The sequence below is a fragment of the Varanus komodoensis genome, unplaced genomic scaffold (genome assembly GCF_004798865.1).
Source record: "Varanus komodoensis strain SLA01 unplaced genomic scaffold, ASM479886v1 scaffold42, whole genome shotgun sequence".
In the NCBI taxonomy this organism is placed as follows: Eukaryota; Metazoa; Chordata; class Lepidosauria; order Squamata; family Varanidae; genus Varanus; species Varanus komodoensis.
The window spans coordinates 566,580-592,713 of NW_025335972.1; the positions used below are offsets into that span (position 1 = coordinate 566,580).

Genomic DNA, 26,134 nt, shown 5'->3' on the forward strand with positions numbered 1-26,134 from the left:
CTCTTAAGGCCAAAAAGCCTGAGAATCAAAACATGTAAATGGTTGTTCTAAGACTAATAATGTTTTTTTACTTCAAAGTCTTGAAAAATGCCAGGAGGGGTAAAATTGGGGGACAGTGGTAAAACTGTCACTCACCTTCAGTGGAGGAGAGCAGACAATGGATTACTTTATAACTGGCAGTAAAGAGTCTGAAGAGAGGCCTGTTCTCATTATCTCATCCTCCCCATTTTGATTTAAGGAGCAAATTGGCATCCAAGAATTCTCAAGGCCATTTTGACTTTTTGAACTTTTAGGCCTAGTGCACAAGCTTAATAGGATTATGAATAGTAAATGATACACCTCTCATAGGTAATGGGCTCATTAGCATGAACATGGGTTGCATATTCAAGGAGGGGATCATATCAAGGGGTAGTATGTAGTAGATGGACGGAGAAGAAGATTGTGCCCTCTGAGTAGCCCAGCCAATGGGGGAAAAGAGGCAGGGCCTACGAGCCAGTGAAAGGGATAAAGGTGAATGTTGTGTGTGTGAACAGCGCGCTACCTGTGAGGTGGGCATCCGCTCTTGCAAGAACGAATTAAACTTTTCTGCTTGTTACTTTGCCTCCTGTATCTTCACTGCTTGGATTCTATTGGATATATTTTTCTATATCTTACATTTCCAAATTGGGGCCTATAAGAAATCGTGTGGTCAGTGCACATCCCTCGTGCTCGTCTGTTCCCCTTCATGCAGATGCTCCTCAGTCTTCTTGTCTTACTGCCTGAATAAGAAGATACATAAAACCCAGGCAGGAAAGAGATGCTGCAGGTCGATAAAAAGTTCCTTCTGAGCACCTTTCTGCACCCTTGTGTTCTTCTTGGCAAAGCCCTGTCTTGCCAGTCCTCTGCTTCTGGTCTTAGAGGTAACAGTGCCACACTGAGAGACCTGTGAAAAATGCCTGGGATGGGGGCATTTGCAGGGGAAAACTACTGGATGAGTAAAGGGTTGAGCAGGGCCTCACAATCCTTCCCTGCAAATTGCCCTCCCCCATCTCAACATTAATGATACAAAGACAGGGTTCCCAGTTCTGTAGAAACCATGCACACATTCACTGGAAATGTTAGGGAGCACAAAACACTATCAGTATAGGACTGCCCTTTAATTATCAGTCATTCCATGCAGCACTGATGGGGAGGTACAGAGAAAATTAAGGGGGGGGGGGTGCAAAGTCAGATACATGCATGAACTCAAGGCTGCACTCAGAACTGAAAACCAATTTAGCTATCACCATTTCCCACCTCACCAAGTCCCACCTTTGTCATCTGTGAAGCATCTTGCAAGTGCAGGAGTTAAGAACTGCATGGAAGCCTTGCTAGCCATTGATGTGTAGGGGCAAGCTACATTTGGACAGCACTCTGCACATGCACAAAGGGACTTTCAAATCTTACTTCATAGCTGTCTCTTTGCATAAAAAGAGAGGGCATGGTTACAGATGGGAAAACTGGTACCAAGTTGGTGTGGTTAAGGGAAGGAGGAGACTTGATACCAAACTACAGGCCAAGAGCACCTACAGCAAACAGCAGCCCCTGCTGTCCCTCCCCTGGATATTCCAGGTTTTATTTTGGCTCTGACAGTGTTGGATTAGCCTCCTAGTGCAGTCTGCTGGCCTCTGTGCCCGTGCATATTGCCCCTGATATTTCAGAAGTTCTCAAATATTTGGAACCAGCACAGACTAAGAACCCTTCCAATTCAACAACTGCTCTACCAGAAAGGAAGCTGCCTCACTGGGACTCCTGACCTGGTGAGCAGAGAGATACTGATAACCTGAGAGCTGTTTTACACATGCAGAATTGCAGTGACTGTTGTGTAAGAATGAATCCTCACAGGTTAAAAAATTGAATGTTTCACTTTGCCCAGATAACTGATAATGGTTTTGGAAAGCTCTTATTTCCAAAGGCTGGGGCTCCTCTTATAAGCTATTTCTACCAAGTATTGGAAAGCAGAACTGCAGGCATATTCATTTGACAGTCCAATCCACCAAGACATGATTTATCTTCCCAAGCTTCCAACCCATGTATTGGAAAAATACATACAAATAGCAAACCAACACTGCAGGCAAAGGGCTAGAACCTTCTCCCTAATGTCCTAGAGTTCTACCTATGTGGAGGAGTTTTCCCCCTTTTTCAACATAAGAGAACATTTAAAAAGCAGCTTTCCCCACTACCACTGCTACCTGCAATCTGAGATGATACAACCCACTCTACTACATTTGGGAGGCAGATGGGCTGAGAAAGAGATAAACCAGATCCATACCAGATGTTCAGAAGATGAGCAGTGGGGTTTGTTTGCTTTTTGCAGAAACTGGCAAATACTAACCTGTGTGTTAAAGATTTTTTTTTAATGACATGAATTGGAGAGGAAACTGTTGCATGCATGTGATTTCAGAAAGGGCCATATGAAACTGGAAACACAGAGGCAATGTCTGACAATACTAATGTGAAGCGCTTCACAAATATTGTAGATATACAAAAGGGTACAAGACAAGGATGCTTGCTATCACCTCTGTTGTTTATATTGATCTTAGAAGTGTTAAACAGAAATATCAGGGATGATATGGACATTAAAGGTACTAGAATCAGAGATGAAAGATATAAATTGCAAGCATTTGCAGATGATCTAGTTTTCATAATGGAGGAACCCTTTGTAACAATGCTTAAACTCCTACAAAGGATTGAAGAATATGGCGAGGTTACTGGGATGAAAATAAATAGAGAAAAGACAAAAATGTTAGTAAAAAATTTTACACAGGACCAGAGAAAAACTCTGCAGGAACAAGTAGACTTGCAGATTGTTAAAAAGCTTAAATATTTGGGAATTTATCTTACAGCTAAGTGTACCACTCTGAAAGAAGACAATTATGACAAACTATTGAAGGATATTAGGAGCGATTTGGAAAAATGGGTTAATTTGCAATTATCTTTGCTGGGAAGAATAGCACTTGTTAAAATGAATATATTACCAAAGCTTCTGTTTCTATTCCAAATGATTCCCATAAAAATTGATAGAAAGTTTTTTGATGATTTAAATTTTCAAATTTCAAGATTTATATGGAGAAAGAAAAAACCAAGGATTAAATTAAAAATAATTCAGGAGGCTAAAGAGAATGGGGGCTTTGGTCTCCCTGACTGGATGTTGTATTATCAAGCTTCTGTTTTAACATGGCTAAAAGAATGGATAACTTTAAGAAATAAGAGAATCTTGTATCTTGAAGGGCATGATTTGCAAATGGGCTGGCATGCTTATATGTGGTATGAAAAAGCTAAGCTACATGGCTCTTTTTTAAGTCACTATATTAGAAAATCATTAATGTCAGTGTGGGAAAAGTTAAAGACAAAATTGTATAATAAATTACCAAGATGACTTTCACCCATGGAAGCTTTGGTATATCCAAATGCACTGAACTTTGAAGGGATCATATGATAACATTTTGGATAAGGATGGAGGATTGAAATTGAATCAAGAAACACAAGAGCAAGGATCTAATATCTCTTGGTGGCATAAGGTGCAGATACAATTGAGATATGCTAAAGACTATAAAACGTGGGATTTTTATAAGGACTTAACAGCATTTGATCAGGTGATGCTTAAATCAGATGAGAAAATGATTAAAAGACTATATAATTTCTTACTTGTTAGGACAATGGAAGATGAACAGGTTAAGGAAACTATGATAATGTGGGCACAAAACTTTGGATATAATATTGAATTAGAAAAATGGCAAAAGCTCTGGGAGAGAAATATTAAGGTAACATTAGCAACTTCGTATAAAGAAAACCTATATAAAATGTTTTATAGATGGTATCTGTCGCCAAATGGATTAGCTAAGATGTTTCCAAATATGTCAAATGGATGTTGGAAATGTAAACATAAATTGGGTATTTTCTATCATACGTGGTGGACTTGCAATAATGAGAAAAAGTATTGGATTAAAATACATAAATGGCTTGAGGAAATGTTACAAAAATCTTTAGCTTTTAAACCTGAAATGTTCTTATTAGGCATTATACCTGCTGATATTAGTAAACAAGAAATGTACTTGATTTTACATGTAATTACTGCGGCGAGGATTGCATTTGCTCAACACTGGAAAAGTGAAGAACCACCCACCGATGAACTGATCCTAAAAAAGATCTTGAACTGTGCAGAAATGGATAGATTGACTTTGTCATTGAAGGAGAAAGAAGTTACTGATTTCTATCAAACTTGGCACTCTTTTTATTATTGGCTAGAGAAATGGGACTTCGTATAGATTATGTTTCTATGTTATCATAAATGGAAAAAAATGTGGGAGCTGACCCAGCAGGCTCGATGTTTTTGATGATTGATGTTGTTTTTAGTTTTTCTTTGTTTTTAGGACTAACAGTTTTGAATAAAACTTATTATAAAACAAAAATACTAATGTGAAGCAATGATTAGGGAAATGTGAGTGAGGGGAAAAAGCCCTGCTTGAAGGCACCATCAGTCTTGTCCTCCAGATGGCGCCCTCGCTACTTTCACTTATCAGAACAAAGGCATTGCACCTCCAGCGCCAAAGACAGACCAGCTTGTGAATAGCCTCCTTTCAGTTTCAGTTCAATCTAATGATGCTTCCTGGTTGCTAAAATGTATATGGAAAACTCTGGGGCTGATATCAGTGGAAGGCTTGGTTGGGCACCTGCCAATGCCCCCCCCCCCCCCGTTGCTCTCCTGTCCACCACTGCAATCAGCTTGTCCACTTGCTTTTCCCTCTGGCCCATCAAAGCAGATGGTGCAAAGAAGGCCCATAGGAATCGCTGCCTATGTGCACTTGGCTCACTGCCTGTCAGTGAGGTAGCAATGATGAGAAAGAGGATGAGGTGCATGCGGAGGGAGAGGTTCCTCAGGTCCATAACTGTGACCTCACTAGGTGGCCTTAAGGCAAATGGCAAGAGATGGCATCAGATACTGCTCCTTGCTTAAGCCAAACCCCTAAATACTAGTGGGGTGGCAGCAAATTCCAGTAGAGAAGCAGGCGGGCATGCAGAAGTGAACTCTTCTTCCACTCCCTTCACTTCTCCTGTCTTGTCTCTGAGCACACAGCTTTGCTTCTCTGCTTGTTATGGAGAGCATCCCTCACTGGTTCCTTAATAATCATACCAGAACTCCAACAAAGGCACAGGAGCGGCCAGGGCAGGGTTTCCCACTGCTGGGTTTCGTCCAGTTCTGGCACAACTGACCTCAGTTCAAACAAATTTTGACACTAATGTCTTCATTAGGGCTAATGTATAATGTAACATTACATTGGACCACTGCTGACGATGTGTTTATCAAAACACATTATGTTTATACTATATTTTACAGAGCCAGACCTTCCAGGGTTATTATTGTTTCTGTGCCAATGTAGGATGTTACTGTTAGCTTATGGAAGAAATGACCCTGTACAGTGTACAAGATGTTATTTTACTTTCCTCCCCCATCCCACTCCATAACCACTGCTTTTCATTAAATAAGTTCTGGTTAAGTAATCGTTTCTGCCCTTGTTCTCTGTACCCCGACAACATGGCATTTCCACAGACCATCATGGTGAAGTTTCACTATGCAACGTAGTTCTGAACCTGCCACGCAGATCTACTGCGTGCGTATGTTCTTCTGCCCTAAACTTGCCTTATCTATGCCTTCAGCTGGTGGGTGGGGAGCAGCAGCTCCAAATGGGCTAAAAACTAAGCTATAAAGCACAGAAGTTGTTCGACTTCAGTGCAGGTCAACAGGTAGGATCAATGGGCTCATTTCTGTGGGGAAGGGCAGCTTTGGGGTCCTTATTTTCTCTCCTTTCTCCCACTAAAAATGGATAGCTGTCCATCTCTTTGCAAGTCACTCTTTCGTTATTCATTCTTCCCAGTAAGGCTAATCTCCTCTCCTCTCCCGCCACCAAATTAAGGATCAGCAAGTGGAGGACCCTCTGCCACAGTCCACCCCCCAAGGAACTGTGGTCTGTCCCCCTTCTCCAGTTGCCAACATAATGACTGAGGAGCCATGACTAGGAAGTACAGAACTGGGCAACAAGCTAGAAAACTATCCTGGCCTGCTCCTGTTAGGTTTTAACGTCCAGAAGTCAACAGAGGAAGCTTTGCAAAAGCACCATGTTTGGAATCAGGTACCAGACGTAGAATAAGAAAGCAGCTATGAAAGAGAGAACTAGAAATAGGAGATGAAAGCTGGTGACTTTCATGGGCTTACCCCTCTTTCCTGAGAAGTAGTCCTCAAAAAGTACTAACCAATGACTTAAAAAAGAGACTTTCACTGCTGATCGGTTCTAGCTTGGTTTGCTGTTTTAATTAACAGCATGTTCTCCCTTAGGGACAAACTAGACATTCTGTAGCAGAGCCATTTCCATTGTCTCCCAGCTTTTCTCTTTTTCTTTTTGGTAATGAAAAGCAGTTACAGCAGCCCCTGATGATCGGAAGAGAAGTTGGTGGCTGCACACCTTCATCCTTCCTCCAGTCAGCCATTTTCCCACCGCAAATTGCACACTACCTGCTTTTTCAACCCCTGGAGAAAAGAGTATTTGCAGATTTGCTTATGTAAATGAAAAAGAAGAGGCAAGAAGGCAGTTTTGAACAAAAAAGTAACCGGGGGGCACTGAGATTCCCAATGTGTTGCCCATGGTCACCAATTTGGGGACCCCTCGGTTTCCTGTGAGGTTTCCTGCCCCTGCCTGATATTCCAGATTTTTTAAAAAGTTTTAAAAATTGAACTGGCAGGGTGCTGTCATATAAACCAGTTTTATTTTAAAGAATACAAATACATCCTTTGTATTTGGGAGGGATGCCAAAACAGGGAGGGATGGCATCCCAATGACTCTTAGAAAGAGAAAAGACTATGCAGTGTATAGTTTGCATGGGACAGTAATATGGGCTTTTGAGGTGATGCCTGATTTTGGGGGCATGTATACATATTTATGGCTTAGTTTCTGTGGGGATGTATGCACGTTCTCATGGGATATGAGGGCTGTTTCTCCTAGCATCATCAATGAAATGAGTATTTTTGTGAAATTACTTGGGGTTTTTTGCCGTGCTTTGTGGAGGCAAGTATGTAATTTGGCATTTGGAGCTTAAACCACTTGACTGCCTTGTGTGGATTTATTTCTCCAAGTTATTTGTCCCTGGCCTTTATTTATTTGCTTTCTATGAAACAGAAGCAGAAAATGGTGGATTCAAAAGAGCAATTTTGTGTTTTGGACCATGGATCCCCCCTGTGCTTTGTGCTTAGCTTCTTCCCAAGATATTTTTCTTTTAACCTCATCAGTTTGCCTTCTGGGGGCCGGACTGGCCACACCCATCACAGCAGCCATTTTGTGACAGAACATACAAGAGTTTCAAAGTTTCAGAGGTGCCCACCAGCCCAGAACAGGTTGGGGTTCCCTTAAGGGTTCCCATCTGCCTTTCCTCCTCTTTGCATCACAACTTTGAGTAGAGTCTTTTAAGTAAAACAGAAGAATCAGGCTCTTGTTAGGTGAAACTACTTTGTAATGCATAGTTTGGCACTTAATCTCAATGCATCTTACAGTGCATGTATGTTGCCGGTTTGCTGCCATGCACTAGAGCCTTTTAATTAAAAATGCTGGGATCCACAGCAGGGCACAGTGTCAGGCAGAAGAGCTGTGGATGGTGGAATGTATCTGTTTTAAATGACTTTTGATAGGATGCACTCTAGCTTTTATTTTAATATTCTCTCCCACCTGCTCTCCATTCTAATTACCAGCAGTGTGCCTATGGACAATTCCTTCCTTTATTCCTACTGCCTTCATCTCTTATACTAGGCACAAACAATGGTTCTTTGAAAAGAAAAGTTGTTTTACATTTACTCGTAGGTTGAGATTTTGTATGTAAAGGTGCTTGCAAATTGTCCTACAAGATTTCTTCAAGTCTTGTAGAAAGGACTATTTATTTATATGAGATTTATATCTTTTTTCTTATAATCTCAAAGCAGCTAACATCATTCTCGTCCTCTTGCACTCCATCTTATCCCCACAACAACCCCCATGAGGTAGGTTGGGCTGAGAGTCTGTCACTGGCCAAAAGTCACCCAGCTGGCTGAGCAGGAACTGGAACCCAGATCCCTTGAGTCCCAGACCCATGCTCTTAACCACTATACCACACTGCCTCTCCATTTATTCGTGCCTTTATTTCTCTCCTACATTGTGTTTTATGCCATTTTCTAACTTGTCAAGGATGTTAGGCTCAGTGATAGTCTGCCTTAATTTTGAATTGTTCATTTTGCTGTGGTAGCTTGCTGGTGCTACTCAAACTCAGAAGCACGTGTGACAGCTTTGAATTCACTGGACCAGTGCAGACAGCAAGAGAGGGAATTCTGCATGAATTCTTGCTAGGATTGCCCAGTGAGGGTGAGTGGGTGACGGAGACTGCGCCATTCTGGCCTTTAAGAGAAGTGCAGTGCCTACAAGTCAGTAGGTGATGTTTCTCACAAGACGGAGATAAACATTATCTTTGGGTGACATCTGTACATTCACTTGCTGTCAAGGGCACTGCTGCTGCAGCTAGTTGAAAAGATGGTGGCAGCCTTCTTGTTCCTCCAATTATATGAAAAAGACGCTGACAAGTAGGGAGATGTTTTTAATGGGGAAATATGCAATTCCCCCACAGCTCAGCAAAAGCTGCTTTGCCTGATTCTCCTGATCCGTTGTTCTGGTTTGTCTCTGTGGAGATCTGTACTGATCCCATTGCAGCCTTTATTTATGTATTATTAACATTTGTATACTGCTTAATATAATAAATATCTAATTTTTATTGAATTTATACGCACATGCACACAGACAACCCTGATGTCAATCCTGCTGTAGATGTAAAGACTAGAACTTTCTTAGCTAAGTTTCTTAACGCACACTGAAATTATATAAAACAAGACTTATGCTTCACTAATTTGGGATAAGGGTCAGTCTTATTAAGTATTACTGACTCCTTTAATTTGAAATGGCACCAAGAGCTGAGCAAATCTTCCCTTTGGGGTGCATTTTCCAATCTGGCTCCACATCAAGGAGCAAAGGAGTAGGAGATGGGCTGCCAGCTCTACTTTCCAAGAAACTAGGCTAATCTTCTGCATGCAACCCTGAAGGGGCAAGAGCCAGCCCTTCATATTGTACTGTTTCATTTTAATCTCCCTGGCTGGGTGAGGGCATGGCTTCTCCAAGCCAGATAAACTCAGAGGGAGTTATCACATCCCAGCATACTTGTACACCCTTCCTATGTCTTTGCTCCATGGCAAATGAAGCATCACCCCAATTTTTTTAATTCTCTTGGGACAAATTCTTTAGTCCTCCCCAACCTGAGAGGCTTCTGCTCTTAAAGATGGCACAAAATTATTTTAAACAAATTTAGAAATAAATGAAGGGTGCCATCCCATGCATGTTTAGATGGAAAAAAAGTCCTACAATTCCCAGCTATGGTGACTAGGGAATGCTGGGGATGGTAGAACTTTCTTTCCCATCAAACAATAAATAGGACTGTGCCCTAAAAAAGCTTATGACTTTTAGTCTCCCAGTTCCCATCAGCACCAGCCAGTGTGGACACTTAACATGAAGCCATATCCAAAACATCTGGAGGACACCAGGCTGAGATAGGCTGGCCTATCTAAGTTATACCTTTTTATCCCAGATGAATTAATCCAGAGTAACTGTGACACTCCCCCTCTCTTGGGCTTATAGCCATTTAAGCCCTGTTGCACCCTCCCTGCTTCCCACCAACAGTAAGACATTGTAGGTGTAGCATTAGCAGATTTAGTTTCTTTTGCATGACAGTGCACAGCTGATTATTACTATTGTGGCTACTAAATTGATATCCTGTTGTAATCCCCCTCCTCTCCATTTTATGCTCACAGCAACAATCCTGTGAGATAGAGTAGGCTATGAGTCAGTGACTGGCACAGAAGCACCCAGTGAGCTTCATGGCTGAATAGGAACTCAGACCCAGGGCTCCAAAGCCTCAGTCCACTATAGCACACCAGCTCTCTCTTTAGGACATCTTTGCAATCTTTGCTTCATTTATAAGCATACAGAGAGAATAAGTGAAGCCAAATGGCTACAGCCACTGAAGGCAGAAGATGCCTCCAGAGAATAACTTCTGCAGCCCAACTACAGCTACATGAGTGTAATGCCAGTCTTAGGCCTTCCGAAACAGCTCCTAACATGTACGCAAGCTTTTGATGGCTTAAACGCCAGATCTCCTCATAAGGCAAAATGGTGTGAAAAGCAAGATGGAAGTGGGGAGCAGCAGCCACTGATGAAAACTGAAAGCATCACACCACCTGATAAAACACCATTTGAATGTTTGCGGATCCCTCCACTCGTACTCCATCTCAGTCACCATGAATTCTAACATCAAGCCAAGTAGCGTTCATTCCCCCTCGTCCCACTTGCTTCTGGCAACATCTTGCCTGCTGGAAAGATCTGGATATGAACACGTTATGACATCTGTACATTGTTTGTGACTTTATGGTTGACCTAATAAAAGTATTACACTGACAGAATGTTTGATTTTTCTCATGGCTGTGACTGAGTTCAGACAACGTGGTAGCCTATACCCAAGGACTGATTATGGGTTGAGTATGGGTTGTCACTGACTCATGGCTGGTTGTTGAAGTGTGAGTTATTATATTGTCAAAACTGAGCTTTGCCAATAAGCCATGGTGTAGTGATTATGGGACTCAGGACTGGGACTTAGGCAATCTGGGTTCTAGTCCCTGCTCAACCATGGAGCAAACTAGCTGACTTTGGGCCAGTCACAGACTCTAATCCCAACCTATTTCAAAGGGCTGTTGTTGTGGGGATAAGATTGAGAGCAGGAGGAGGAAAATGATGTAAGCAGATTTGAGTTCTTTAAAAAGAAAAAGTGGGATATAAATATAATAAATAAACAACCCATGAAAAGAAACCACGACTGGCTGCTTGATTGTTCATCATTTGCCATTTCCACTGCATTCAGAGATACAGGAAACCGCACTTCAGCAAGATCCCACCATTCAATGACAACCCACATTGTCCTTGAGAGTGGGTTATCATGCTGTCTGAACTCAGTTGTGTGCTGGAAGTTCATCTTGCTTCTCTTCCCCCGCCCCCCATCCCAATTCCCACTGCAAAAACTGCTCTATTTATTTATATTTTTGGATTTATATCCTGCCTTTTTCCTACAAAGGGCTCAAGGCAGCTTACATCAATCTCCTCCTCCATCTTATATATTGCATATAAGCTGGGTGAAACTCTTATCCCCAGGCTCCCCATACCCTCAGACAACCACCAAAACAACAGCTCAATCCTATACCCCCATTGAACTCAATGGGGCTTACTTCTGAGTGGATATGTATAAGATTTAGACTGCACCAAACCCTAGACTCCCATCCAATGGGCCTTTGAGAAAGGAGAAGCTTAGTGCTACCACACAGAAGGCACCATGCAGCTGTTCCATCTTTTCTGAACTAATTATCTGCAGTAAGGTAAAAGACAGAAGCAGCAATGGGAAAACATGGAGAGTGTTGAAAATAATGTCATCTGGACACCCACCCCATAAAATTCCATGAAAGAGGAATGGAGTCCCCAGAATCACTTTAGGGCATTCATAATGACAGATATTAGTATCCTTTCACAGAAAACAAACTGAAAACTCTCTCTCTCTTTGTTTCACACACACACCCTTCAAATGAGACCCCATCCTTGACTCAGGCCTGAATAGCTTACAATTCTTATAACTAAAGTGGGCACAGCCTTTACAAACAATCTAAAACAAACATGGTGATCCACGGTTAGAGTTTCACTTGCTACAAAACCCCTTTTACTAATACCTATTTTCCTCTGGATTAAAAATGATTCCCAGCATAATTTCCATTCTGATTATCATTATTCATAAGATCATCAGCAATATTTGCCTCTTTACCCAAAGCTATTGTTCTCCCAGGTCCACGCTTGTTCTTGTGCAAATAAGATGCCAACTTTTTTCTTTCTAGCTCATGCGTCCAGGTCAGAGGTTCTCTACACAGACAAGCACACACCCCAGTGAAATTATCAGAGCACCCCATTCCAAAAACGCCACTTCCATGCCAATTTTTGCCTGGACTTCCTTCCCTTTGTCCTGGGGCTGAGCAAAATACCACATCTATAGTGATCCCTGCTGTTTGTTGGCAGAGATGTTCTGAAGCTTGTTTTTCGGTGCCAGGCAAAGACCTTTTTATTCAAACGCTATTTTAATTGTTAATATTATTTAATTATTTTATTTTTCAGGCCAGGTCGACTCATATTATATTGTTTTATACTGTCCTTATTTATTTATTTATTGTTGTGAGCTGCCCCGAGGCTTCGGCAAATGGGGCAGCACAGAAGCCTTCTAAATAAATAAATAATAAAAGAAAGTGCTTGTCCAACTATCTCTCAGTGGCCAGATGTGAAAAGGATCCATCTTCCTGGTTCTGAATTGGTTCCCAAGCCACTTCAACTGAGCCATCAAACCAGACCAATCTACTATGCAGGCAGGGCTGGCCCTACCCTCAAGCAGCATATTTTGCCCACCTCTTCCTGAGTGTATCACCTGCTAAGTCTTGCCAATCACACCTTTATGAAGGACAGAGGACCAGGCCAGCTTGCTCCATTTCATGGCACTGTCTGCCTCCTCACTTGTGTTTGGGTTGTTGCAGAGTTGCAGGGCTGGAATAGGCCGCACCTGACAAAACTAGCTCTTCTGCAAAATTTGCAAAGGGACACGAAGTCTGTGCCCTGTATTGCAGCAGCTGGTCTGCCGGCTTCTCCCAGTAGCAAGAATGAGGGCTCTTGGGGCTCCTTGAGGCAAAGAGCTGAATTCGGTTCCAGCTAACTTCTCAATCAATATATAAGCCATACATTTGTACAGCTTCTTCCTACCAATGCCAGCTTCCTTCCCCAAACTAGGAGGTGGTCTTTCCAACCCAGGAAAAACATTCCTTCTCAGATGTGTCACAAGAAGTGGTGATGAGCCACAAAAGTGGTTTTTGGTCCCCCCACCACAGCTATGGAGCCTTTTCTCCTTGTACTAGCATAGAAACATAGACATAGAAACAGAGCGAGTCAGAAGGGGTCTCCCGGGCCATCTAGTCTGACCTCCGGCACCAGCCGGCTCCACTCACGACATGCCCACCATGTGGACGTCCAGCCTATCCTTGAACACCCACACCAATGGGGCCTCAACGACCTCCCGTGGAAGCCCATTCCACACCCTCGGGGTCCTGACTGTCAGGAAGTGCTTCCTGGCATCCAAATGGAACCTTGGCTCCCTGAGCTTTGCTCCGTTGGAGCACGTCCTGCCTTCCTCTGCAGGAGAGAACAGGTCTCTACCCACCTCCGTGTGACATCCCCTCACATACCTGTATGTCGCCAACATGGCTTACCTTGGTTTTGTTTAAGAGTTACACAGTCGGTATTGATTCCATCCTGTTACTAAAGAGCAATGCCGGTAGCCTGAGATGAGACCCTGCTGGAATGACTCTGCCTTTCACCCCTCACTTCTCTTTTTCTCTGAGCAGCACCAGACCTTGGAACCATGGCCTCAATCCTCCAGTGCTGCCCTTTCCTAGCTCGGGACCCAGCCACCATCCTGGGCAAATTGCGCCCCCTGCTGGCCAGCAATGCCCAGCGCTGCCCTGTATTGGTGTCCCGCACCTTCTCCAGTTCGGCTGATGACTTTCAGCAAGGGAAGGAGACCTGTGGAGATACTGGTGAGTTGTGGATGGAGCTGCGGGACAAGAGCTCTGGATATTATGAGGGGAAAGAAAGTGTGTAGATGCTGCCCCACAAGCTGGGAGAGACCCATTGACAAAAGCCCCCTGGACTTACGCTTCCTCTTCATGATGGCAAGTTGCTTGTTTGCCTGCTTTTCTTTCTGGCCCACCAGTGGAGAGGAGGAGGAGGAGGAGATGCCTCTGCCTACCTGTTCACGGGCCTCTGCTACTTGAGCAAGCAAAAGGAATTATAGTGAAAGAGAAGGAGCAATAGCAGCTGATGACAATGAGGGTGAGAAGGTAGACTCACTGAGGAAGGGAGCTGAGTGAGGGTATCTTGCCCCAAAACCTGGAGCTAGCAGTGGCTGCTCCCCACTCACCAACATCCCTAGTCATGAAGCTACAAATGTTGCTTCAACAGACAGGGTGCACTTGTGCAGTCAATACATTTTGACAGTCAATTCCATCTCTCAACCCCATTAAAAAAGGAAGGTGGAAAACCAGTGCTTAATATTAGCAGGAAAAGGATTGGGGTCTGGAGACTGAAATGCTGCCAAGTCTATTTAAATGGTTATTTCTTTCTTTCTTTCTTTCTTTCTTTCTTTCTTTCTTTCTTTCTTTCTTTAGAGAGAGAGAGAGAGAGAGAGAGAGAGAGAGAGAGAGAGAGAGAGAGATGGGTGGTACAAGGCCTACCATTAGACCCAGAAGCTTCAGATAAAATCTAGCAGACTGCAGGTACTCATTTGTGATTAAAAGCCATTCTGCAAATGCTCAAAGACATCTTATTGCCTCAATGATCCTGATGGGAATGGATCTATACATGCTGATAAATACTGTGACTTTGAAATATTTCAGATGTAGATGTGGGAAACAAAATTGCATGTTTGAATGCCTCTGTGCCAAAAAATAATGTTGTGTATAAGAAATTATCATATCAGGGCATGCCAGAGTCCATGTCAGTGACCTGATTGTTTCTGACCATCAGGCAAATTTTTTTCTGTGCCGTAACTTTCAAACAGGTGATATCCCTGCCAAAGTGTGAAACAGTAGTTCTAAGAACTGAGGGATTTTGATTAATACTGAGTAATGATTATTTCTCAATGAGGTGGTATTACTTGTCTGAATTGTACCACTTCAGACTGCAGATGGGGGCCTCCATAATTGAATGCTTTTTGATACAACAGTTCCCCCCCCCCCCCACCACCACCACACACACTAGCATGCCAGAGACAATTCTAGACTAGAACCCTTGCCCTGACACCTAGTTTTCCATGTGGAAGATTTTTTTTTTTTTGGTCAGGAGCAAGTGTTCCATCACGTGAGCCCCCCATCTATTGTCTGAAGTGGTCCAGGCCAGGCACAAGTTCATTACCTTTGGCATGAGGCGAGTCATGACGTCTGTCATTAACAAAAGTACTCTGGCACTGAGAGATGGCTCAGATATGAATGAAACCTGCTGAGCAACAGAAGGAGGTGACGAATCTGAAAACAATGGTGGCTGGGTGGGTGGCCTCTAGACATGAGGGACCAGAGCTTCTGTGGTTCAAAATGTGCTTTGCCTATAGATGGTCTTGCAGCCTTCCCCAACGTTGTGCCTTCCAGACACATTCGGACTGCAATACACAAAATTCCCAGTCAATGGCCCTGCTGGATGGAAATTATGGGAGTTGTGGTCCAAATGCTTCTGAAGGCCACCAGGTTGGAGAAGACTGGTCTATGGTATCAACCATTAAAATAATCACTTAGTAGGTGGTAGGGAAGAGTTCTTTCTGCTTGAGCTACTGAAAACCCAGAGCCAGCCTGAGTAGACCAGGTATGCAAAACTCAGACCTGGGGACAAACTGGGCCAATATCCTTTCCCCAAGCACCAATTACTGGGCTTTTGTGCCATGTTTCCCCCTTTCCTAAAGGTTCAAATGCTTCTCCTAAGGCTCAGTTCTTGGCAGTAAGATCTTTAAGCTAACATCTGCTATTTTGGTCCCACTCCTTTTGCTTTTAGACTCGTCCACCAAGAACTTATCTGTAATAGAATTTGGCCCTTTCCAACAGAGTGCAACACCCTTGGAATAGGCTAGTTGGAGAAATAGTCTGACCTGGTGTCAGGCAGCTTTCTGTGACCAGCTTGACTAAAGCTATAGGACCAATGTGAGAGGTTGGAGAAGGGAAATGTACGGTCCTTGAGGTGCTACTGGCATACCAACACCCATCATCCTTTTCTACTGCTTAGAGCAGATGGGATTGGCAGTCTAACAGCATCTACAGGGGCACATGTTCCCATCCCTGCAATAGTGCCCAAGACTTGCATGAGAGAAATCACAAATATTCCCCCTTGTTCCTCCTGCCCTCTAGGAACTACTCAGGCTGTACCTGTGGCTTTCCCCACCACTCACTGCCCTTTCATGGAGTCAGAGCGCCAAAGTGGACAGAGTTCTTTTGTGCAAAAAGCAAAACTGGAGGTCCAGGAGGACGTCAGGACTTTCAAATCCGGTAAGGAGCAGGGCCTGTAGCACTTAGCTAGTGAGGGCAAGGGGGAAGCTCCCTCACTCATCCCTTTCTTTGATGTCTTTGCCCCTCCCTCCAGGGGTGCTGACTTCTCTGTTCAGAGAGATGCAGTCCAGCCTCAAGAAGAAGTTGCTCGACTCTGACCAAGTTTCACACCTCATCCAGGACAACATGCCAGGTCAGTGAATGGGGAGGATCCCAGTAGCTATTCTAGCAGGGGAACCCTGTGTGGGGCAGCACCCACATGTCCCTGTAGGTCAGGGCTGGCAATTAGGAGCACAGACCTATTGCATGTTTAGACAGAAAAAACCCTACAGCTTCTGGCACTTCCCAGCCATGCTGCGAGTTGTAGGACTTTGTTCCTAGCTCAGTATGGACAGAATTACATTTTAAGGGTCCCAAACATCTCATAACTGAGATGTGTTTTCTTTTGTATGAATTAAAACCAGAGGCACAATTCACCATTATAGGCTTACTTATAAGCTGGTGTAAAGGTAAGGCTCACCTGATCTCACAGGAGCTCATCTGCTCCTGGGTCATTGCTGTTTCACACATAACTTTTGACTGAAAGGAGGCAAACCTGGAGCAGCTGTTCCTGTAGCGATGCAAAAGGCAGCTTGCCCCAAGAGCAGGCAATTCCATTCTGTTTCTGTGTATAGTGGTTGCTTTAATGCTTGGGTTGCACTCAGTGGAATTGCACTCAGAAGACCAGGTGGAATTGCCCGCCCCAAAGGTTGTCATCCATCATATCATACCTTTTGTTCTTCTTCTTTTAGAGGCCTCTGGGACCCCCAAAGCAGTTATGCTGGGGCCTTGTGCCCTTCTTGGCTTACTAAAACCTCTGCAACTCTTGCCTATTGTATGCCAGGCTTTGCCCCTTACCTGTTCCAAACTATCAGGCTCCACCCTAGCCTATCTAGTATTGAAAAGGCTCCTCCCCATGGCCAAGCAAAGCCTTGCCCTCAAGTCCACCCACTCACCCTCCTGCTTGCCTCCTCCCAGTCCCACTGTTCAAGTCAACACCATCATATACTCCCACCTGCTGTCATTCTGCAGCTGCAGAGAAAGCCGAGCAAGGGGCATGACAGATGTAAAGCAGCCTTCTCTGGTCTCCTCACAGGAAGCACCACCTTTGACTATGACAAGTTCTTTGAGGGCAAGATCCAGGCAAAGAAGCAAGATCACACCTACCGGGTTTTCAAGACAGTGAACCGTCGGGCTGAAGCCTACCCTTTTGCGGAGGACTATTCTTGCTCCCAGGCTGGATCACGGGAGGTGTCTGTCTGGTGCAGCAATGACTACCTGGGAATGAGTCGCCACCCCCAAGTGTTGCAGGCCATCAAGTGAGTGGCAGCACATGGTCACCTCTGACACAGTCCCTCTCAGAGGAGCTGGAGAGCCACATGCCAGGGAGTGGTGGGGCTAATGGGACTGGGCCAAAATATCTGCCCATTTTAACTTAAATTTGCAGCTGTCAGTATCTGAACTGTAGGAGAACTACTTCAAGCTTTTAGAATTGGGAGGGGATGGGGAACTGCCCCCAAGCCAGGAAACTACTTAACATGTGCAAGGGATGTGGAATCCTGTTTGGCTAAATTGGGACCCTGCCTGAGCTTCTGCAGAGCTGCCTCAGATATTCCTAGCCTGGTCCTAATGTTTAAAGCTGAGCCTCTATCTACTTGCAACAACCTGTAAGCATTGCCTTGAAACTCAATGCCATAGCTTTTAGACACCATCATTGTGTTAGACTGACAGTGAAAACATTCAAGTCTCCCTCAACCTGTCCTTTCTTTATTATAAACTCTATATCCCACATTTTTCTTCTTACAAAGAAGCCAAGGCAGCTTGCCTAAGTCCTCCTGTCTGAGCCTTTTCATTTTATCTTCACAACAACGCTGTGTGATGGGTGAGGGTGAGAGTCAATGACTGGCCCAAAATCATGGAGTGAGCTTCATGGCTGAGCAGAGACTAGAACCCTGGACTACCCCTCTAACCACTATGCCACACTGGCTGTCAGTGTGGTAAGCAAGGCTTAGAGAAGCAAGCTGCTGTCCTCTCAGCTTCATCCCTCTCGCAACTCACAATAAGAGATTTGTTTCCTTTCTCTTCCCTAGCCCAATAGGACTATATTTGAGTGTGCTTTTTGACACAGTTTCTGGGTCAGCTTACAAGTAGCATAAATGACAATTGCATTATATTTAGCTCATTTGACTATGTAGCAGTACCTGTCAATTTGTGCCATTAGGGCAAGCTTACATTTCCAAGGCTGGCAAGGAGAGGTTCTACTTGCAATAATGACCCACAGGAGAAAGGCTAGCCCACCGTGGTTCCAATCCAAATTAACACCCGCTCAAACACACACCCAGTGTAAATAAGACAAGAGATCTTGTCAGGGAGCTCCTCCCTTTTGTCTATCATCTGGAGTGACACGGTTTGGAGTTCAACTCCTTGAGGGAGGAAATGTGATTCGCTTCTTCTCCCCAGGGATACGCTGCAGCTTTATGGAGCAGGAGCCGGGGGCACCAGGAACATCTCTGGCACCAGCAAGTTCCATGTGGATCTGGAGAAAGAGCTGGCTAGCTTGCACAGCAAAGACGCTGCCCTGCTTTTCTCCTCATGCTTCGTGGCCAACGACTCCACCCTCTTCACTCTGGCCCGCATGCTGCCAGGTAACAAGCATTGACTTGAGATCTCAGGACCAAGCCTAGGAAAGTTAGACAGCACTGCTCTGAGGCGCCTTTCTTTCTTGCAGGGTGTGAGATCTACTCGGATGCAGGGAACCATGCCTCCATGATCCAGGGCATCCGCAACAGCGGTGTGCCTAAGTACGTCTTCCGACACAATGACCCCAAACACCTGGAGGAGCTTCTGAGCAAAGCCAAGCCCAGCACCCCAAAGATCGTTGCCTTTGAGACTGTGCACTCCATGGATGGTAATGGACAACCCACGTGTCTTGCAGTCCTCGCTCTTCCCTCTTCATGCAATCCCATCCTGCATCAGAGATGGTGCCCTTTAGCACAGGGGTGGGAACCCTCATTCTGCCTGAGAGTCAAATTCCATTTTGAAGAAGCTTTCGCAACTGGCTTTCCCATGGAGAGCTGGGACAAAGGCAAAAGTACTAGCCTAGTTTGGCTTAAAGCTCATATTGCCAAGCAACTAAGGCTTGGGGAAGGCATTTCAATCATTTAGAATGGGGAGGAGGGTGCACAAAAGCTGGGAGACCTCCAAAGAATGGTAGTGGGAAAGAGGATGAGGCCAGGGAAAGGGAGCAGGACCTTCTAGGGAATATCAGAGGGCTAAATTTGGCTCCTGGGCCTGACTCCCCATCCCTGTCCTAGTAAACATGGAAACAGGCTGCTACAGGGCCAAATATGAGACAAAGACTCCCAACAGCATGACTGCAGGGTGGCTGACAAGTGTGGGTGGCCACAGGATAAATTATGGCCTAGGCAAGCCACAGAAAGCCGTCCATCAAGAAGTTCATGGAAGAGAGCATGAAATAGGGACTGCTGTAAACAGTGGAGGCAAGAGGCCTGTAGCAGGAACAGTGGTGCCATCAGGGTAGGACTTTGGGGCACATGCCTAGGGTCCAATTCAACCGAATGAAGAGGAGGACCCCCACATGCACATTATCTTCTAAAGAGCCTGCCCATCTGGTAGGACTAGCTACACCAGTAAGTAAACAAGGTCTTGGGAGGGCTAGAAATCTAGATCAGGTGAAAGCAATGTTCAGAGATATGCTGCTGGATGCAGGGAAAGCAAGGCTGGGAATAATAAAGCACCTTTTCCATTTTTCCACCCAGGACACCAAAATGCACAAAAACAGACTGATCCATCATCAGTGAAGAGCTCTGCTATCTTGCAGGGTCCTTTGCCATCTAGATAAAAGCCAGATAGGGCTAGCCATTCTTCACAACAGGCCTTCTCTGTCTACAGGTGCCATCTGCCCACTGGAGGAACTGTGTGACGTGGCACACCGCTATGGAGCCATCACATTTGTGGATGAGGTCCATGCTGTGGGACTTTATGGGGCCCATGGAGCTGGTATTGGAGAGCGTGACGGAGTGATGAACAAAATAGACATTGTCTCTGGCACACTGGGTGAGCATGGGAAAGTCAGTCTCCGGGGAGGCAAAAGCAACTGGGAGAGAGATGGTTCTCAGGGTCACAGAACAGTGGGGCTGACTTACAATGGGATGGAATGGGATAGGACCAAGGCGCCCAACTATTTTGGGTTTCTGGACACTTTTGGACATTTGGAAGCTGTGTGTGATTTTATAAAATGGCTACTGCGGAGAGGGGCTTGTCTAGGCATAAAATGGCTGCTACAGTGGTGTTGGCCCTTCAGGAAACTGGTTTCTCAGAAAACAAACCCAGGAGGTTAAAAAAAGTAAGTTGACCAAGTTGACTTGGGCTCTGACCTCCAAAATACAGACTCACTCTTTGTATGCAGAGTTTTTTGCTCCTACCCCCATTTCACAAAAAAGCAAACTGTTGGAGCTCAGAGACAAGTAACTTCTCCCCAAAGCCTGAATTCAATACAGAGGTGAGGACTGAGCCCTAAATGCCAAATCACATTATTTGCCCCTACAAAGGACCACAAAATGCCCTTTCCACAGAAGACAAACTTGATGTTCAGGGAAATTGCAGGCCAGGCACTCCAGTCCCAAACACCCCCTCCCACAGGCCATTCATTCACTCTGTACCCACCCAGCTTGCTCAGCACCTCCCTCTTGCCTGCTGAAATGCTCCCCACCACCTCCAAGCATTTCTGTTTCTACCCTTGTTCCTTCAAAGAATGCCTCAGGAGGCTACAGACTGGAAGCCAGACCTTCATCTTGCAACTTGTCCACTGCCCAGTTTTTTTAAGTGTTTATACATTAAAATCATCATATAATTAAGTGGGTTAGGAAGCCCAGCAGAGACCAGAGGCATCCACGAACACCAAGCTGGAGACCCCAAGGATAGGAATGACACACTGTAAGTAGGTGCTTCTGCATGTCAATGCTGGGTCATCCTAGAGAGAAGTATTCAGGGGAGGCTCAAGTTTTCCCAAAGGGTGCTCGATCCTGTACCACACAGTAACCCAGAGGTGCTCAAGTCATGGCCCTCAAGCAACATTTCAACTCAATGTTGAGATATAGCAAAGCGTGCGAGTCCCTGATGTAGACAGGGATGTCTGCTACAGCTCCATTAGGGTCAAGGAGCAGGAGTTAATCGCATAAAGCATGATGCTGTTATGGAGAAGTCACTTGGTGTGAACTTTTTGTTTTTTAAAAAGCAAATTTCTGGGTTTTTGTGCATGCAAATATACCAGGGTTCTTCAAAAAGTTTCCTCACTTTTTAAAAACTCTATTAAGAATTTCAAAAATGAATTACATCACTTTTCTACAGTCACCTTCCTTTGCAATGCATTTTTCCCAGCGTCATACCAACTTTTTAACGCCATCAGCAAAAAATATACACATTTATAAAATATAAAAGTGAGGAAACTTTTTGAAGACCGCTCGTACATACAACTTTTGCATTTGCATTTGCAAAGATGCTTCTAGTCCATTGGAAAATGGACTAGAAGCATCTAGAAGGGGTTGGAAAATATGTGCTGAAATGTACAAAACCAGAGATGGTCGATAAGATTTAGAGCAGCAGGAAAGAGATTTAGTGCTCTGCTTGTGCCCCTGCGTTCTTCCAGTGCAGGTGAAAAAGTACTGCGCAGAGTGAGAACTGGGACAACTGGGACTGTTTGCTTAGTACAGAGAGGCTTCCCAATCCAGCTCTTCTCAGCACAGAATTTGGACTGCTTGCGGGGAGAATTGCGTGTGATGGGAGAGCACACAATGGCAAAGGCAGACTTTTCTAACCTCTTCAGATAATTTAGACAACATATCCAGTCATTCTAACCATGCTGGGTGGGGCAGATAGGAGTTGTAATCCTAAACAGGTAACATTAGACATATGCTTGCCTCTGAAGTTCACTGACAAATGCGTTTTCTTCCTTCCCCCTGCTGCAGGGAAGGCTTTTGGCTGCGTGGGCGGCTATGTGGCCAGCACCACTTCCCTTATCGACACAGTGCGCTCCTACGCAGCTGGCTTCATCTTCACCACCTCCCTGCCCCCCATGGTCCTGGCTGGGGCCCTGGAATCGGTCCGGATCCTGAAGAGTGCAGAGGGGCAGGCGCTGCGCCGTGCCCACCAGCGCAATGTGAAGCACATGCGCCAGCTGCTTATGGACGCAGGGCTGCCTGTGGTCAGCTGCCCCAGCCATATCATCCCCATACGGGTATGGATGTCCAGGACAGGGGTCCCTCTGGCACTGGGGTGGTGGGGACGGTTGCCTTCTGCATAGCTGCAACAGAGTAAAGCAGTCAAAATAATATGCTATGAACACTGATGGGCAGTTTGGTGTAGTGATTAGCATTGGACTAGGGTTTGGGAGATGAGGGCTCTAGTCCCCACTCAGCCATGCAGCTCCCTGGGTAAGCTCTTGACTCTCAGCCTAACCTACCTCACAGAGCTGCTGTGAGGGGAAAATGGAGAGGGCCATCATGTGCTCGAGCCCCTTGTGAGAAGGAAAACAGGTATGTCATGAACATTTTTTTAAATACTGTCATTAACATTCATGACGCAAAGTACAAGAAAGTGTATGTTTAGCCTTCTTTTATTCGATTCAAGGGCACTTAATTAAGTGCACCTAAGGCACTTAATTTTACCAGGATTATGGTTCAGCTTTACAGGAGCAAAGGGAAGGTAGGAAAATAAAAAGACCAAAGTTTCAGCTTCATTTTCTCAGTTCTTTGTGGTTCTCCCCACTTAGGTTGGAGACGCGGCTCTGAACACCCACCTTTGTGACTTGCTCCTGTCTGAATACAGTATCTATGTCCAGGCCATCAATTACCCCACTGTGCCTCGGGGTGAAGAGCTGCTGAGGCTGGCCCCTTCACCCCACCACACCCCACCCATGATGGACTACTTTGTGGGTGAGCAATCAGCAATTTCATGTAATTGTTTAATGTGAAATCACCACCACCTCATAGTTCTATAACAGCCTTTCCCATCCTGGTCCCCTCCAGGTGTCTTGAACATTTCCCATCATGCCCTGTTAGCAAGGCCAATGGCAGCTGGAATCCAACCTAACGTGTCTGGAGGAAGCCAACCGGGCACTGTATCCTCAAGTAATAGATATGAATGAGGCTTAGGGTAAAAATTCCCATTGCTCCCACAAACATGCACTGACGGGGTTGCAAAACCATAAAATAAATCGACCACCACTTTTAAAGCTTTCTAGAGCAAATAAAGCACTTACCATGAAATGCCAATTAATCCACTGTCATCTATGTTCATAATGGGCCCCAAAAAACCTCCTCTGGGAATTGTGGTAGAAGTCATGCCATAAGCAGGATGAGACCTCTTGGGTTCAGTGTACAGCTTCAATAAAGAGTTGAATCTAGTCACTGAATGGAGACGTTACCCTTAGAAGCAACAGACCTCACTTTAGTATGCCAGGGAGATTTTTGTCCTCATCTGGATCTAACCCTAAACCACTGTACTGGAGGAGGAGCTCATGTGTATTGCTAAATTTCTTCCCTTCTTCCTCACTTAGACTGGAAGCACTCAGCTCCTTTTCTAATTAAGTGTGGTGCATTATTGTGTCTGAACCAGAGTTAGTTTTAATATTGATTTGCCCAAACAAGAAAGCTTAAAGTTGGCTTACAAGTCTGACTTGTTCAGAGAAAGTGGGATGGCCACAACAAGAAGTCAGTTAGTTGAGAGTGGAAGCAAATGCTTCCTATTTCCTCTTTTGCAGGAGAAGCAAGAGGTTTGTTCACATAGTACTGAACCTCATTTCACTAACACAGATCCTAGGATTCCCACTTCCACACAGACTTGTTTCTGGTTATGTTTTAACATTAAGCCAAAAATGTAGGGCAGGACATTCTAGGGGGAAAAGTCACGAGAAGAGAGGCAAGCCTCAAACTGGTTCAAGGATAGGCTAGATATGCACATGGTAGGCATGTCATGAATGGAGCTGGCTGGAGCCGGGGGGTCAGACTAGATGGACTGGGAGGACCCGTCTGACTCACTCTGTTTCTATGGTGATGGGAAAATTCATTCTCACGGAACAATCAAGAGAAACCCAAAACCCTTGAACTCCTCAGGGTTTTAGTAGAGCCTGATGTAGTTCTTCAAATGTACAGCTGTTCTGGGGTCATCTGCCCTCTCTCAAAAAAATCATTTGAGATAAGAGATCCATACTGAAGAGAAGACTCTGCCCCTAATTCTATTGCTAGGCCTCAAGAGTCCTAGGCAGGAACAAAATGTGACAGCAAGTAAAATTAACATTCTACATCTAGGCAGAAAGAAAAGGTAAATTCTACAATGCAAACTGAGAAACATAAATGGCAGCTGCAACAAAATATTACAGTGTGGAGTGCACCCATTCAGTGTTCCAGTCTACTGGGCTCTCCTCCAGGATACTCCATCCCATTTTCCATGCACACATTTGGTTTTCCAGGTCCCCATCCCCACTCAACTCAGGCAGCTGGCCCTCGCTACTCACTGAGCACAGCATGCTCAACACAAAAACCTCGGGCTATTTTAGAGGTTTTCCTTTCCATTAGGATTCCCATTCCCCCCAAAAATGTTTTGTATGTTTATAGTCTCAGATTCTCCTAAGCCTACTAATACCTCCCTCTTGTGCAAAAAGAGTGTTGCTTCCACGGCAAAAGCCACAACACACATGCTTGACCTTGAGCACAAGGGAATGGTTCATTCCCTTTTTTCATTTTGCAGCACGTATTCTTGCTTTGCTAGTTGTAGGGAGAGATGCACTGCTATATGCAGGGCCTTGATACCTTGCCTGCTTGACCACTGGCATCTTGTTCAGTTACCGTTTCTGAGCTTTCTCCAGCTATTGCCCTACACATGCAAACAGATTAGCAACAATTTCACACACTTTAAGGAGCTAGCAATTTGCGGTCTTTTCTTTATGAATGAAAGCAGGGATTTTCAGAATAGTTCCTTTTCTGCATCCCCAGATAAATGACAGCATGCCCATCAACCCTGAAGTCCTTACCAAAAATGGGGGACTTCTCCTGAATTTTTCTACAGTACCAGAGTGAAATCCCCTCTGGCACCTGCACCCCTGCGGATTATAGCATGGCCACTCATCCTTCTTTAAAACTGTAGTTTTGGCAGCTTCAAGGGTACTGCCATCAGGAAGTTCAGGTGCTGCCAACTGTTCAACTCGCCGGCAGCCCACAGCAAGCTTAGAGCATGACCAGTCCTTGCAAATGCCACTTTTAATTATTTCCTCTTCTATTTCTCTCCAGAGAAACTCCTGGCAGTGTGGCAGGAGGTGGGCCTACCTTTGCAGGTCACAGCCTCCCCTGAATGCAACTTCTGCCGCCGCCCACTTCATTTTGCCCTCATGAGTGAGTGGGAACGGGATTACTTTGGCAATATGGGGCCACGCTACATCATGCTTGGGGCCTGAGCACACAGGAAGAGTGATGCCTCCAACTGGACAGGAAAAGGCATCAGTATACTTGACACCTCTGCTGTCAGAAAAGGGGAAGGAAGATTTCTGTATGCAATAAATCTCTACAGCAATAAATCTCTATGTTTGTATTTTCCACTGCTTCTGACTTGTAGAACAAGGGTATTGAACTTCTTGTAGTCTTTGAGTCAGATTTAATTTTGGATGCATTCTTGGGGGTACATGCCAAAGGAAAATGGCTGCTGAGCCAGAGGCAAAAGGGGAGTGATGAAAATATTTGCCGTAACAGAGATGTTTCATACTTTTAGACTGCAGGAAAAACAGTGCAAAGCTTGGAAACCACCAAACAGCTGTTGGCCTGAAAAAGAGGGTGCGGCCATTTGGGGACC

At 44.8% G+C, this 26,134-nt stretch overlaps 1 protein-coding gene across 1 annotated transcript; it reads left to right on the top strand.

Moving 5' to 3' along the window:
• Positions 1–8,256: 8,256 nt before the first annotated feature.
• Positions 8,257–25,862, top strand: ALAS2 (5'-aminolevulinate synthase 2). The gene is made up of 11 exons (XM_044443487.1): positions 8,257–8,399; positions 13,553–13,744; positions 16,097–16,234; positions 16,329–16,427; positions 17,370–17,592; positions 18,734–18,918; positions 19,002–19,181; positions 20,186–20,350; positions 22,261–22,529; positions 23,064–23,226; positions 25,579–25,862. Exons 2-11 carry the CDS (start codon positions 13,570–13,572, stop codon positions 25,740–25,742), a joined length of 1,761 nt encoding a protein of 586 aa, XP_044299422.1. The 5' UTR covers positions 8,257–8,399; positions 13,553–13,569; the 3' UTR covers positions 25,743–25,862.
• The last annotated feature ends 272 nt before the right edge of the window (positions 25,863–26,134 follow it).

Coding starts and splice junctions, on each gene's coding strand:
- ALAS2 (XM_044443487.1), top strand. CDS start 13,570: ATGGCCTCAATCCTCCAGTGCTGCCCTTTCCTAGCTCGGGACCCAGCC. Junction 16,235..16,328: donor CGTCAGGACTTTCAAATCCG/GTAAGGAGCAGG, acceptor CCCTCCCTCCAG/GGGTGCTGACTTCTCTGTTC. Junction 19,182..20,185: donor GACTGTGCACTCCATGGATG/GTAATGGACAAC, acceptor CTCTGTCTACAG/GTGCCATCTGCCCACTGGAG.